The following is a 14,421-nucleotide window of genomic DNA, read 5'->3' on the forward strand; positions in this document are numbered from 1 at the left end:
AGTAGAGACAGTTGATGCAGGAACCCAGACCAAAGCTGCTCCAAAGCCCCAGAACACCTATAGTGTCAGCTTCTCAACACCACTGTGCTAATCCACACTGTTGCACCAGCCTGCTTGCTAATGTAGATGAAACTGCAGCTAAATGGTTGTGCCACCAAACTACGATTAAGTCAGAGCAGCCTTTTGAAAGCAAATTCAACTAGCATGAGACAGATCCTGGAAGTTACCAGCTTTTCAAAACTTACAGCTAGATTTCAAAGAGGCTGAATATTGCCTAAGAAGTTAATTAGCATTCAGCTTTTATTTACAGATTGTCTAAGATGTACACAGCAAGATCTGCTGAACTTGCTGAAGGAGGTTCAGAATTTCATGGGTAAAGCAGATGCAACAGCAGCACATAGCGACTCAACAGCATGGTGACTGGTGTAAAAATTTTGAAGTCATGTATAGGCTGGCAGCTTTGTAGACCAGGTCTAAGGAGAATAATGTGTCAGTTGTAGGAGAAGTGGTAGAGATCCTGTCTGACAGCCATGAGTAAGCCAGGAACTCCTCGGCTGCCCCCAAGTCTTGAAGAAAACACCACACTGGGAATGGCATCTTTGGAGGACGGGTGGGGAGAAGGGATGGTTCTGAGCAGATGGGCATCTTGGAGACTCCAAATTCTGGTGTAGCAATCCTGACCAACTGGAAAGGAAAGGACACCAGAATTCAACATTACACAAGAAGTACTTTACACATCTCCACAAGATTATCATCACAAAAGCAGGTGGTCTACGGGCAAAAACCCCTGACTGTTTCTACACACACTAGAGGCAAAGTGCTTACCAATACTTTATGAAACAGAAATTCTACACTGAATACTGCAGAAGTGGGAAAAAAATGCACATTTCCTGTTATGCAAGAAAAGGTATGATAAATCAGTATTGAAGAGTTCTCTCCTCATTATCAAACTCCTAAGCCAAAAAAGGGGAGAAAACCTCACTGTCAAATTAACAAGAATTCTCATTATTCTGTCACTTATTGAGAAATGCAAGTGAGAGGAAGTTACTGTGTTTACAGTGACAGTGTGAAATTTGGCTATACTATGAAGACTTACAGGTTTTTCTTCATTTATTGTTACCTTTCCTGCCCCCAACCCCAAATACAGTAATACTAAGAAAATAATTCTCAGACTGCAGCCAATTACTTTCAGAATGAACCTGAGTGGTACAGACAAATTTACAAGGAGTTAGGCCTACATGCCAATGCTTCAGTCCATCACGCTACCCATTTAAGCACCAAAAAAATATAGATGCAGCCTTTAGTGTCTAGATAAAGTTATCAGCAAGTTTCATGTTGTTTCCCTGAACTTCAAAATCAAGCATTTTCTGCTGTAATCTTGAGACACACTGTGGAATGGCTAATGGGACTTTTGCAGGACACAGCAGATAAAGCTGTTAAGTGCTACACAGGAGTGGTTACAGTAGGTGTCCATCCATAACATTATTCTGTTATTGTCACAGTATATTACAGTATGTCTAAGGCTAAATTTCTCCTGAATTTTAAAGGATTCAGTTTCCAACAGCTGTGGCTAAGAAACACTCCTCAGGCACAAGAAAAATCGCTGCCATGCGTTCTACAAATAGAGGGGGAAAAAGGTCAACCCACCTGCTGTAAGAAGTCCTTCCTCCTCATTTACGTGCAAAGGAAGAATAGCGTATTCATTGTGATGACCTTTGTACTGCTTCACACATTTTACTGTTCTCAGGTCCCACAGTTTTATCTGCAAGTTGAAGCAAGTGTTTGAAAGAGGATACATTAACTAAGCAGAGAGCACTTGATGGCTTATAAGTGGATCTGGAAGAGGACCTGTATATGGAACTACTACCCAGTTCCATACTATACCACAAAAACAGGCATCTGCCCTCAGGCTTGAGATAACACCCGTTAATGCCCACATTCTGTTCCCCCAAAGGAACAGAATATCCCAAATGCAACAAGCCCATACCTTTCCAGCCATATCTGCTGCCATAAGATAATGTTCAGCCTCAAGAAGGCGAATAGATGTAACTGCTGAGTCATGGAAGAGACGAATTGCTTTCCAGCTCTGGCCCTTTTGGTTGCGTTGACGCACATCAATGCTGAAAACCTCGCCTGAACGGCAGCCATTGTACAGCACTGGGGTCTGGAAGAACCCAAGAGAAAGCAACGTACTGTGTAACATCTGAAAGGATCTTACAAGTTATACAGACACAATCTGTGTCAAGCTTCTGAGTGCTCTGTTGCAGTTATCAAATTATTTTATTAACACAAGCATTACGAATCAGAATTATTACACACTGCCACATTTTTCAGTCAACTCATTAGATCCATTCAAGCCTCACCTATTTACTTCAGCTGTAAAAGTTCAGCTAGGTAAGTAGGAACTTAGTTTAACGTAATAGCAAGACAGGACTGGAATTCTCATATTCCAATTTCACCCCTCTTACTAAATCTTTGTGAACAAGTCCATTAGTATTTTATAAAGGTTTTCTCCTTCTTGATGGAGACAATACACTGTGTATTAACAAAATGAGGTCATTTGCCAGAAACAAAACAATTTTACAACGCATTATTACCGTGCTCTCTGTATGCCTTCATTTCCTTTTTACCTCTGTACAATTAACAGAAATTATCCCTGTTGCCACAGAGTTTGAAATCAGTATATTTTTTTGTTGTTATTCAATTATATGCAAGCATCAGACCACATCAGTTCTGTTGTGCAACTGCTATCCAACAGCAATCACAACCTTATGTACAGCATGATGAGTCCCATCAAAAACAGAGCAAAAAGCCCACCAAAGAGGCAGCGCTCTGAGCAAAAAAAATGAAGGCTGTTTGGTTCTTCTTACCTGTCTGGCAAACTGTTGTGCCAATACATCACTACTGGTTCCAAATGTCTGTCGATGCCCTGTTACTACATTGGTCACAAGAACTCGTCGCGTCAGGCCTAAGGAAGACAGATTATGTTCATTTAGCTGTAATTTGGGTAGCAGCTTTAAGATTAATGCAAGAAGTCTTTCCTGCTGAGATAAAGGGGTTGCTAGCCTTGCAGATCACCTGTGCTGAAGCAGTTGTCTGCTTGGGGATTCAGGCACCAAGCACAGGACCAGGCAGTAGATATCTTGAAGCTGCATAGCATTCCAGGTCGATCTCCTAGGAGAGAGGAGCAACACATGAAGTGTCCATAAAATGTTAGGACAGGTTGATAACTCAGAAAGCAAATCTAGATTTCCATATTTCTTTCAACATTTCAATCTGAAGCAGAGAAAACGTTACCCAGTTAACGTCCCTGTGCTACTCAAGAGACAGGAAACAATGACTGTAGGCTGGAGACTATATAGTCCTTTATATATATATATATATATATATATAAGACGACTATATAGCTGAAGTCTATATAGATAGATGATTGTGAAAGACTGTGAAATTTATTCAGTAGTCAGAGGGCTGACCACAGCAGGAAACAGAAAAATAACACTTGCCTTACAGCACTGAGCAAGCCATTTCTTAAAGATGAGTGGGCTAGAAACACAAAATATTTACTTTATAAGCTATAGATTAGTTAAAGCCTAACCTGGAATTTCTTGGCCTGACTATTTAAAAAAAGAACAAACCACCTCTGAATAAGTAACAATACCCTGGATTTGACCCTTCCCCCTGTAGCTCCTGCACAAAGTCTACTAATCGACATAAAATTTAAGTCCTCGGTTTTCATTTCCTTCATCACACATCCAACCATGATCATACCATGTCAGCCAGCACAGGCAACATGTTTAAACATGGGTTTGGCCAGGTTAAGATCCCTTTCCTCTACTTAGCAAGGTTCCCTCAAATGAACAATTTAAGAGAGTAAAATAAGTCAAGAAACTTGGAAATACCTAAACCAGTCAATAGGAAACACTAGACGAGGACTTTGGTGGAACTCAGGGCATCTGATTATAGTGAAGGGCTTAGAATGTTTTACAGAGCCACTGGGCATGCTCTATGCATCTTTTACTGGGCATGCTCTATGCATCTTTTTTTTTTTTTTTTTTTTTTTTAATGGCTGCATAAACAGCATGCCATTACAAATTTTAAATCTGTTAATAACTCCTATCTATAACACTTTGCCTCTGTACAAACTTAACTGATCATGTCTGAATGGAAACTGGGTTAGAGGACTGTGTGTACTGTGTGACCTGAAAAAGTATGGTTCTGACATCTATCAAAAAAGTCCAATTAATAAAGTCCTGCCCCCAAGAACACTGAAAAAACACGTATGGAAAGATACAGCTACAGCCACCAGACTTAAGACAGGATTCTCCAAATCAATCATGCTTACACACAACTAAGCATGAACTTGTACAAGGAGCTATGGGCTGAGACACTTACCAGCTTTCCACCTGTAATTAATCACTGAGCATACCCAAGTAGCTACTATGAGAAGAGATTCTGCAAGGATTCTATATAGTCTGTAAGGAAATTTGAGTACTTTTTGTGTGCAGCTTCTGAGTATTTAGTTACAGGCCAAGCTACTAATGAAAAATCTCATGTTTACTTTACAAGTGAGGTGTCCTCCTGCCAAAGTCAAGTACTACATCATCAGCAGCTAAAAATAAACTAGTCCTTTGAATATGGCTTGTAAATTAATTCTTAAGTAAGTTCTTTCATCTGTTCACTTCTTAAACTGTTGCAAACTTCCTAAATTTTCCAAGAATACAAGTCTCACAGGCTACTGAAGAAAAGTGCAGAAATACTCTTTCCTTTGTGCTCTTTTCATAGCATAACTGCTAACAAAAACTGGAGGGAAGAGACCCAACATGAACACCCTACCTGGGTTAGTGCTGCTGAACAACGATGCTGGAAGCAGACTGGCACAGCCTGGTGTTTCTGCAATTCCCATGAGACACAGCTTACTGGAGCGAGTTAAGGAAAACAAAGATTTCTGCCTAGAATGGAACAAGCTGCCTAACATTTATAGCTGGAAAAAGCAAAATGCTCTGACACTGCCACAGCTCACAAAACTTTCCCTTTAAGGCCTTTGATGTGTCTTACAGTTTATGATTAAGTCTTGACTTTTCATTTCTTTCATGGGAAAGAACTAGAAAGAACTCATTTTCCTGCTTGTGTATTTTCACTACCAGAAAGACAAGAGAAGAAGAATACTAAGGCACCTTTCTAGTGATAGGAAAAAAACCATGCATGGCTTACATGGATCATTATTCTTATATTTCATGCCAATGACACTGCATTAATACAGAACTGGTGTTCACGGAATTAAGTTGGAAAAAAGGCAGCAGACATTGGGGAGGGAAGGAAGACTCATTTTAGATTACATTGAAATACTTTCTAAAGGTTATACCAGGTATAAATAGGATTTGAAAGTTGCATTTCAAGTTTAGTGGGGTAAATCTGTGACATGACTAGAAGAAAGCGCAAAATAACCAAACCAACAGTTCCCAACTCCTAACCAGCTGTGAGCAAGCCTGGTGAGCTCCTGCCACCCTCTGGATCAGTCCTGAATTGCTTGGCTTTTCCCATGAGCCATTATGAACATTTCTATATAATTTCCTTTCTTCTGGCACTTTAATAGCACATCTGTTGCCTGCCGTCTGCCAGATTAAAATCCCCTTTTCTTCCTCTCTTCTGGACTTGCACTGTCCATTACTGCTTCCTCTACTATACCATCGTCATCTTCTTCTGAGACAGATCTGCAGAAAATGCTCTGAAAGCTGCAGCACGTGACACCAATGAATTACTCCCATTCCCCTCTTGCCCCAAGCAATATGAGGATGGTTTACAACACAAACCAACCAACCCACTTAGAAAGAGGTCCACTTCAAAGAGGACAGTAGTTGCCTTAATCCTCTCTCTTGCTCTTGTGACCCAGCCAATTTCTAAACACCAGATCATTTTGGATATGGCGTTTACACTATTAATGAACTCCAGGGCAGGAAACACAGTCTTTCACCTGCTATTATACTGGAACAATTCTACATATATCTGTAACAGAACCATACATCTCTCTCACTAGTTCCAACATCTTTCAATTATTATAACTTTCTCTGTTTTCCAGAAAATTTAATTTATGGGGCAACTACATGAGAGGTCTTTCTGCAAGTTAGTTGTTCTGTGTAGCATAATGCAGACTTGTGAAAGCTGACCGAAATTTTGCCTTTTTTAAAAGGATATAAAACATGAGAATCTGGATGAGTCAATGATGCCCAGCACACAGAATTCACCTTCAGACACAAGAAGACATACTAAGGATCATCCTTAAAAGAATCTGAGCATGAAGATTATGAAAACCTGTTTTACATATGCTTCATGTTCAAGGATAAATATCATTTTGGGAAAACATGTTTAAGAAGCATGCAAATCTTAGTTTCTGGCCCTTAACATCAGTTTTGTCAGCTATGGCCAACTGCAGCTCTGAAGTAAGCACTATCGTTGGAAGCTGGTACTTCTGCATAGCTTTCTGTTCCAATTGTAGCATAATGTTCCTGAGAACTAACACTGGTACTGAGGTCTTTCAGACACAAGTTTACTGTTATTCTGCATTTATCCAAGCTTTACATTGCTAGATTCTTCCATTCTCTCCTCCTACCCCCTTCCTCAGCCCTCCTGCATTTCCACCTGTGCCTCCCAAGAACAGCGTTCTGAATGAGGAACAACCACCAAAGGAAGCAGGTACAGAACACAGTACTTTGCGGTTCGTGAAGTAGAGGTTGTCATACATCTCCACAGTGAGAGACTCCTTCCCCAAACCACGGAGGTTGATGATGCCATATTTACATCCTCCATGCTCTACATCATTCACAGTGAATATCTGTTCACAAGCAACATCCGCCTGTAAAATAAGAGCTTACTGGTCACACACACTGGAAACTTAAAGGAAAACACAGCTTGAGGGAGTTTCATTTTAGACCTAATGCAGCAACACATTAATTCTGATCCCTTTAACGCCATCCACTTTCCATTCACGTCTAAAAAAAGTGGCAAACTACTTTTTATATGCCTGAACAGAAAAAAACATGAGTAAGAAAAGGTTTTAGTCCTTGAGTAATAATAAATACTCTTTTCCAAGTGTATCAGTCCAGACACTTATTCTGGCTGATTAGTAAGCACCAAATGGTATTAGTAGAGGTCTCAAAACAAAAATTTAAACCTTACCAGAAGTGAACATGGAATTCCCCTGCTGTTGGATCACAGTAAAAAGGCTGCTGCTACATTTCAACTGTTCTTTTATGACACCGAGTTTCTGGCTTCAGCTACCTATGGTGCTCTTTTTACAAGGACAGGAGCTGGTCCTGGAGAGCTTCCAACATAAGACTATGAAAGATATTTGCTCCAGAGACCTCTCTTCCACATGCATCATCAAAACCAGTAGAAACTGCCTTCAGATCATGAGATGTAAAATGTTTACTGGTATTTACACAGATTCTCTGGGCCACAGACTTTGCCACCCCCAGAATTCCTCTCTTCCATTTTCTTTTAATCCTCTCCACTTCTCCTCCCAGCCCCGCACTGATTTTCCACTCAACTCCCATTTATTTCCAAGAGAACATGTTGATCAGCTTAGGAAAAAAAAACAACGCCAAAAAATCACTTTCACATCGAGCCTTTTCATCATTTGCCTTTCTAGGAAAGGAACAGCCTTTTCCTACCTTCTCAAAGTTACCAAGCACAGATTTTTGAGAACTGACACATCAGAAATAATGCATATTTGAAAGCAAAATGTGACCTATAAGGTTTGATTACAAAATCCTGAATTTTCACAGAAGGTAGGCTCTCTTTATCCAAAGACTTAACAGTTCTCATAACATACCACAATTATTTTAAAATTGTTGGTTCCAGCAACTGAGGAGTCCGGACTGTGAATTTCTATCTTCCTCCTCTGCATACAGTTCACTTTTAGTTCATGGACCAGCCTGTAAAAGCAGGTGGGGTAGCAGCGGGAAAGAGAAGAATTCAGGTAAGCCTAGGTTTAATGCCAATGAAAAGAATTCTGGATAGGATATCCAGAACTGCTTCTCAATCTCAGAAGATAAAATGCCTGAACAACTAGCATGCTGCAATTTAACTTATATAACCCATGAACATGTGCATCTTCCACATTAATGGAATTTCATCCCATTATTTTGAACCCCAGCACATCTTCGTTAGCAGAAACAACAACATAGCATGTTACTAACTTGCCTTCTGCGCTGTTACTGAATCTGAGCTTAGCTATTCTAATAGGTGGCAGGGGGAACAGTCACATCAGTTGCAGAGTGTTCATCCAAAGAAAAGGTGCACTGTATTCATAAAAACAGCACATATCAGAAAAAAAAACCCCTCAAAAACCAATGACATTTTAAACTCCATTTATCTGAAACTGGGAAACCTCTTTCATTTGATTTCTCATTACTTTAGTAATCTGATTATAAAAAAACCACAACTATTTTTTTATTGTAAGTAATATGTTCCTCTTCAGCCTAAGCGGAACAGTAAGAAAAGCAAAAACCCAGCAGGAACAGTTGCACTAACAACAGAATTTGGTATTGCAAACAGAAGACAAATCAAATCCTTGTACCTGCAATAACTTGTGGAGCTGAGCAAACCCAGCTGCCTTTTCTGTAACAGCACAGATGAGTTCAGTCCAGCCCTTGTTGTTTTCTGGAAGAGAACAACATGGCAGCATATTCAGTTATTTGCTTGTTTATGATTCAAACATGGCTGTGGGTCTTAGACATTTGGGACATTTAGGTAACTTCTTCCTCTAGCCTATACACACTAAAATTTCAGATGTCTGTAAAACACATTCCAGCACCATGTATTTGGTGTACTGCAGTAAGCAGACAAGAATATATTCCTGTGAGATCTGGTGTGTTTTGTATAAATACAAAAACTGGTAAAAACCCCCTCCAAAACCAACAGCCATTGTTTTCTTTTGACATAATCAGCAGTACCACATTAAGGCGTGAAGTCACCTTCTGGTTTCACTATAATACCTTAAATTCTTACTATACAGCAAAATTTTCTACCACAACAGGAATGCTATTAACTATGCAGTCTTACTGCTGCACAAAGCTACTTTTTCATTTATAATTTTTTAAAGTTTCCAGCAAACACCTTCTGTGGAGACCAAAGGATAAGAGTACTTCGCAGAGTTACAGAGTAAAAAATATTTTTGGTAATGCTCAGACAAAGTAACCATTTAAGAGTCAAAATGTTCTTGTCTGGGAGCCTAATTCAGATGTCTGATTCAATAGCCAGATTTTGAGGAGAGATGTATAACCACAGTTCTCATTAACAGCAATATGGCCAGCAGCTTTTTGGTTTCTATGAAACCTAAACTGCTAATGGAAACAGATAGAACAGCCAAAAAAAACCCCAAAAGCCAAATCTGAACCAACAGCAGCACTTTCACAGTGAAGACTGAAAAGCTGGGTAGCTGCTTGAAGTGAGAACTTCATTACTTAAGGAGAAAAGTCCTGCTTGCTTCTTCGAAATGACAGCGTATTTAAGCTGAGCTTATTTAAGCTGATTTATAAAGTTGTAAGACTTTCAGATAATTGAAGAGCATCCTTGTAGGGTATGTTACCCATATTAGCGATATGCAGCATCACATTAACTCTGCTGTAACAGTTCATGATGAAAGGTATATAGGCTTTCCAGGCATAAATATAAGACCTGCCTTGATTTTACCTGTCTAAAAAAATTCTTCGTGAGAAAGCCACAAGCTGTTTCCACAAAGTATCATTAGTATTGTTTAAGGGTCCAGGAATATGATCAATACACTTACTAAACATGTGGAAAACTTCAAATCAAGACCCCACTTTGCCAATTCAAGGCAGGGATTTGAAACCTGGTGTCCAATGTCCTGACTCAAGTGTAACTGCTGGACAATCTGCAATTCTGAGCACAGTTCCTGCCTCTTTACTGATTTTTTTGTTTGTAACTACTTGCTTTCATTCTTGTGTGGAACAGCCAAACAAAAGGCTTCAAGGCTATAAATTTTCAGCAAGAAGAAATTTTCATTTTATCAGACAGCTTAGGGAACTGTACCCAATGTCAGAACTGAAAGGCTTTAGTTTATAATCTGTCTGGGCCAGCACACAATAAAGCCCAATTGCAATCTTTTTCAGAACGTACCTTCTTTTGTTTTTCTTCCTCTTCCAAGAGTCTCAGTCTTTTGCATTCCATTGTCTTGTACTGAATGCTCTCCTTGGTGAGTGGGTTGTAGTTATTATGTCCGGGCAGCAGGCGAAAGTAGCGGTTCTTTTCTGAGTCATAGTAAAATCCCGGCAGTTCTTAGGGGGGAAAAATGGCAAAACCCAGGCAAATTCAGATGGATAACTATGTTTGTTTATAGCTATTTGACATCCCACATCTTCATGGGAACATCAGTCACAAGGTTCAAAGCTCTTGCTCCCAACAGGTCCCAAGCATGATAAAGAGACTAGGAATAGATGACAACCACTTAAAGGAAAAAAAAATGTACAGTTTTCAAATGCACTACTGTTACACAGGTACAGAAGGGACATCACCACTGACCAAGATGAAATTCAGCCAGATCAGAGAAGCAGAAAGGAAAGGTTTTGCTACAGAACTAAAATAACTTTTCTTCATAAACGAATCAAGAAAGGACACTCTTGGTTAAAAGACTAGGTAGGGCAGTTCCAAACAAACAAAACTGATTATGAGGTATCACTCAAACCAAAATAAAGTGATTCACTTCCCAGAACAAACCACTTTTTCAACACATAGGAGCAATTAAGATGCAATAAAGAGTACATCTGGATAACACACAGAGGCTCCATCCAAAGATAAATTGGAGTGAGAGAAACTTTTAATTTTAGTGCTTTACTGCCCAGGTAAATTCACAGAGGCAGACAGGTAAAATACTTTGACAGATTCGTAATGGTACATTGTATCAAGAAAAAGGATTTTATTCACAAGAGGTGAGTGTTAATATTTCATTAAGAGTTTATTTAAACCTTTATCTGCTACCAGAAATTGCATTTGAAGTAACCTCTTTTTGCTGCTGCTTATAATTCAGGTCCTTGTCAGCATCTTTTAGGTTTCAGCTTAGCGACACCTTAGCAAAGGTGACCAAATTTTATTCAGGTCAAGAAAAATACAAAGTCAGTGAATGAATCAGTAATGTTCATAAAAGCACACTGCATTTTGTATACAGAATCTAATTACACAGCAATAAATGTTTTGCAGGATAAATCTGCTAACATGCTCACAATCTCTTAAGCACAAAAAGGTGACATAGAAAAAAGGCCTCTCTAAACTCTGGCTTTGTCTGTTGCTAAGAGGTTCAAGTGGTGTTTCAGGACTCTCCTGTTGTGGAGAAATGTACATTCCCACGGGCTTCACCTTTGCTAGGGTTTTTTAATGAGTCAGGAAACCAGAATGCAAACAGTACATCTTCCTCAACAGCACTGCTACTGTATCAATTCTGGTTTCACCAGTTCACTCCCTGACAATTAAAAAACATTTAGCCATAGTGCATTTCTTACAGACTATAAAATACACTGAAGGCATAGAGAGAGATGATTTTTGCCCCTCAGCCCAAAATGGTGGATCATTATGTCTATTCAACTGAATAACTGGATGCAAGTTATAATTTTTATATGCTCTTTTTTTTTCTTATTTTCTTTCCTAACTTAATGTTTCTATTGAAAGATGTGTTTTATAACATCTTCAGCATGAGAAAGACCCCAAAGTTCATTTTCTTCCCAAAGCAGCATTTCTGAAAAGGGAAACAGAATTCTGTTTTTTTCAGTTTATATCAGCTTGGCTAAGCACACAAGTTTTCAAACATGAGAAGCACTTGTGGGCCTGCAAGTGCATTTGGCCCTGTTCTCTAGATCTTCACTTACTACATCTTTTTATATCACCTGATGCTACTTTTCTCTACAAACTTTACTGCTTATATCCTTCCTGTAAAACCATACTATTAACACAGCTACTATTGCTTTTTTCATACAATCAGAATATAGATACTGATTTTTGACCCATGAACATGGTCTCTTACCTTGTACTACAGAGTTCTGCGTTAAAGATCCACTGCTGCTGGGGCCTGCATTCACTGCAGTCTGAGGTTCCTCCTGTTCCAGCCTAAAAAACAGCACTGCCTTCAAAGACAGGCTCACAATTGTCCTGCACACCTTTCCCGCAAAGAATCTAGAAAGCAGCTTGTTATTGACATTAATGGAGGACAATTTTGCAGGGCTGTGATATCACCATATGCTAAGCTATGAAAATGAAACAGTAACATTCAGCCTAAAACCCTCTCAAGAACATTAGATACACTAACATCTTAAAAGCCTTAATTACTTGCTAAAACATTAGAGATGGCTGCTGATTCTACAAGTACCTTTAACTCTTTTCAGCGAAAGATTAATTCTGGGCATTTTACCATATTCCCTTATTAAAAGAAAAGCACACCCTTGAAAACGTGTAAATCTTCAAAGCATAAAGTGAGATACAGTGTGGGTGAAACACTGATGTCAAGTCAAAAATATTTTGCCATTCCCTTCATGACAAGAATTTCATTAAGGTTCAGAAACATGTAAAGTAAACAAAAGTATAATGTAAACTCTAAGAAAGAAAAGTCTCTGCTTTTGTAATAAACATCACAGCTGACAGGGTAACTGCAGCTTTCTTTTTTTTCAAGGAATTTGAACAGGCACATTCAGTACTGATGAGCAAAATTCCACTGGGATGTTTTCTGAATCATCCATACAATTCTCACTTTTTAAGACAGGTCTTATTACATGTCATCTTAAAAGCATTAGGCCAAGATATTTTGCAAGAATCGTAATTTACTGAAAACAAAATGACAAAAAAAATTCTAGTTCTAATACCAGCTGTATTGCTGCTTGATTATACAACTATGAAAAGTTAAAGAACTGATCTACAAGAGGCAAAACACCAAACCCAAGCACTTCCATTTAAAGCTTTTTAATAAAATACTTTTAATTCTATATTCACTAAATTAGGGCCCATTTGTGTTTCTAACTTTTCTTACACAAATACAACTAACGGGGCAGCTCATACGTATGTGTATGTGTCTCTTTCTCAAAAAATATATTTAGAGCACTAAAGCAAAGGGTTGGCCTCTTTTATTCCTGCAAGAGGCACCAAGGAAGGAACACGGGAAAGAAAGAGAGCCATAAAAATAGCTCAAACACAGGCAAGTGTAGTTCTAAAGTTTATATACAGTTGTGAACATATGACACATTTCCAGAAACCAATGTCACTCCATTCCCACTGGGGATGACAGATAGACCGCAAGTACTGTCGACTAGATTTTTAGATGGCAACCTTCCCAGTTCCAGATAGCCACCATTCTGAAAATTTAATTAGGCATCACATCTAACGGGTTAACCCATGCTAAGTGCAAGCTGTGTATACTTGCCTTTCAGTACGGTTATTGTGGTCGGGTCTTCTGTACCCATGGGGATGGTAGCTGTTCTTGTGACTGCTCCAGCCACGCTTTTTTTTGCCTCTCCAGTAATTTCTCTTCATGTCTACCTATAAAGCAAACATACACACGTACTTCAACACTACTGGCCTGGAACGGTCCAACATATAAGACAGTCTCTTAACACAGCCGCTTTTCAACCAGTTTCAAGTAGCTTCACAGTGGCCTAGAGATCAAAACCAAGGAGGCACACTGAAAAAAAATAAAGAGAAACTCTTTCAAGTCCAAAGGGCATCAGATCTTTAAGAACAGAACGGCAGCACAGCCCCCCGCCCGTCTGACGGGGGCTGCGCTAGGCACGGCGCGGCGCGGCACCCCGCCTGCAGCGCTGACGAGCGCCCCCCGCCAAGCTCTGCCGTGGGCGCTGCCTGCCGGGGGGGACAAACCGAACGAGCAATGGCGGCGTGGCCGCCTCCGGCCGGGGCCGTCCTGCTCGCCCGCCCCAGGCCCAGGCCCCGGCCCCGGCCCCACGCTACTCCCGCGGGGACGCGGCGGTACAGGCCGGCGGCAGCCCGCCGGAGGGCGGCAGCCTGCCGGAGGGCGCCTTCCCGCGCTACGGCGGCCAGGCCGGCCCTACGGGCCCGCAGCCCCGACCACCGTTCTGTCAGCCGGCGAGACCCACACGTACTACGGGCGCTTCCTCGCGCCTGTCGACCTCCCTGCTGGGCCGAGACCGGCTCCCCAGCTCGCCCGCCGCGCTGAAGCCAGAAGCCCCTCAGGCAGAGGCGCACCCCGGCGCCCTTCCCTCACCGACTCCGTCCTCGGCGCCGGAGCCCGCCGCTTCCGCCCTGCCACCGAGGCCCCGCCCACGCTCCGCCGAGCGCGTCTGACTGGCCCGCGCCCGCCGCCTGACGGACAGCTCACCCGCCAAACCGCAGGCGGCCAAGCCGGCGCGCGCTCCCCGCGGAAGGGCGGGGCCGGGCCCCGGGTGGTGCGGA

General features: G+C 41.0%; 1 protein-coding gene across 2 annotated transcripts; it reads right to left on the minus strand.

The window, feature by feature from the left end:
* Positions 1 to 281: 281 nt before the first annotated feature.
* DCAF4 (DDB1 and CUL4 associated factor 4) lies at positions 282 to 14,306 on the minus strand. 2 transcript variants are annotated; one of them, XM_037393282.1, is made up of 14 exons: positions 14,234 to 14,306; positions 13,418 to 13,533; positions 12,032 to 12,114; positions 10,138 to 10,295; positions 8,576 to 8,658; positions 7,829 to 7,931; positions 6,707 to 6,850; positions 6,193 to 6,242; positions 4,834 to 4,913; positions 3,079 to 3,174; positions 2,871 to 2,968; positions 1,988 to 2,164; positions 1,648 to 1,762; positions 282 to 684 (listed from the first exon to the last, which is right to left on the minus strand). In XM_037393282.1, exons 2-14 carry the CDS (start codon positions 13,525 to 13,527, stop codon positions 491 to 493), a joined length of 1,491 nt encoding a protein of 496 aa, XP_037249179.1. In that variant the 5' UTR covers positions 13,528 to 13,533; positions 14,234 to 14,306; the 3' UTR covers positions 282 to 490. The 2 variants fall into 2 exon arrangements, with proteins under 2 accessions (XP_037249179.1, XP_037249180.1); XM_037393283.1 differs by lacking the exon at positions 14,234 to 14,306 and adding an exon at positions 14,112 to 14,227.
* Positions 14,307 to 14,421: the final 115 nt, after the last annotated feature.

The sequence above is a fragment of the Falco rusticolus genome, chromosome 7, assembly GCF_015220075.1.
Source record: "Falco rusticolus isolate bFalRus1 chromosome 7, bFalRus1.pri, whole genome shotgun sequence".
Lineage (NCBI taxonomy): Eukaryota > Metazoa > Chordata > Aves > Falconiformes > Falconidae > Falco > Falco rusticolus.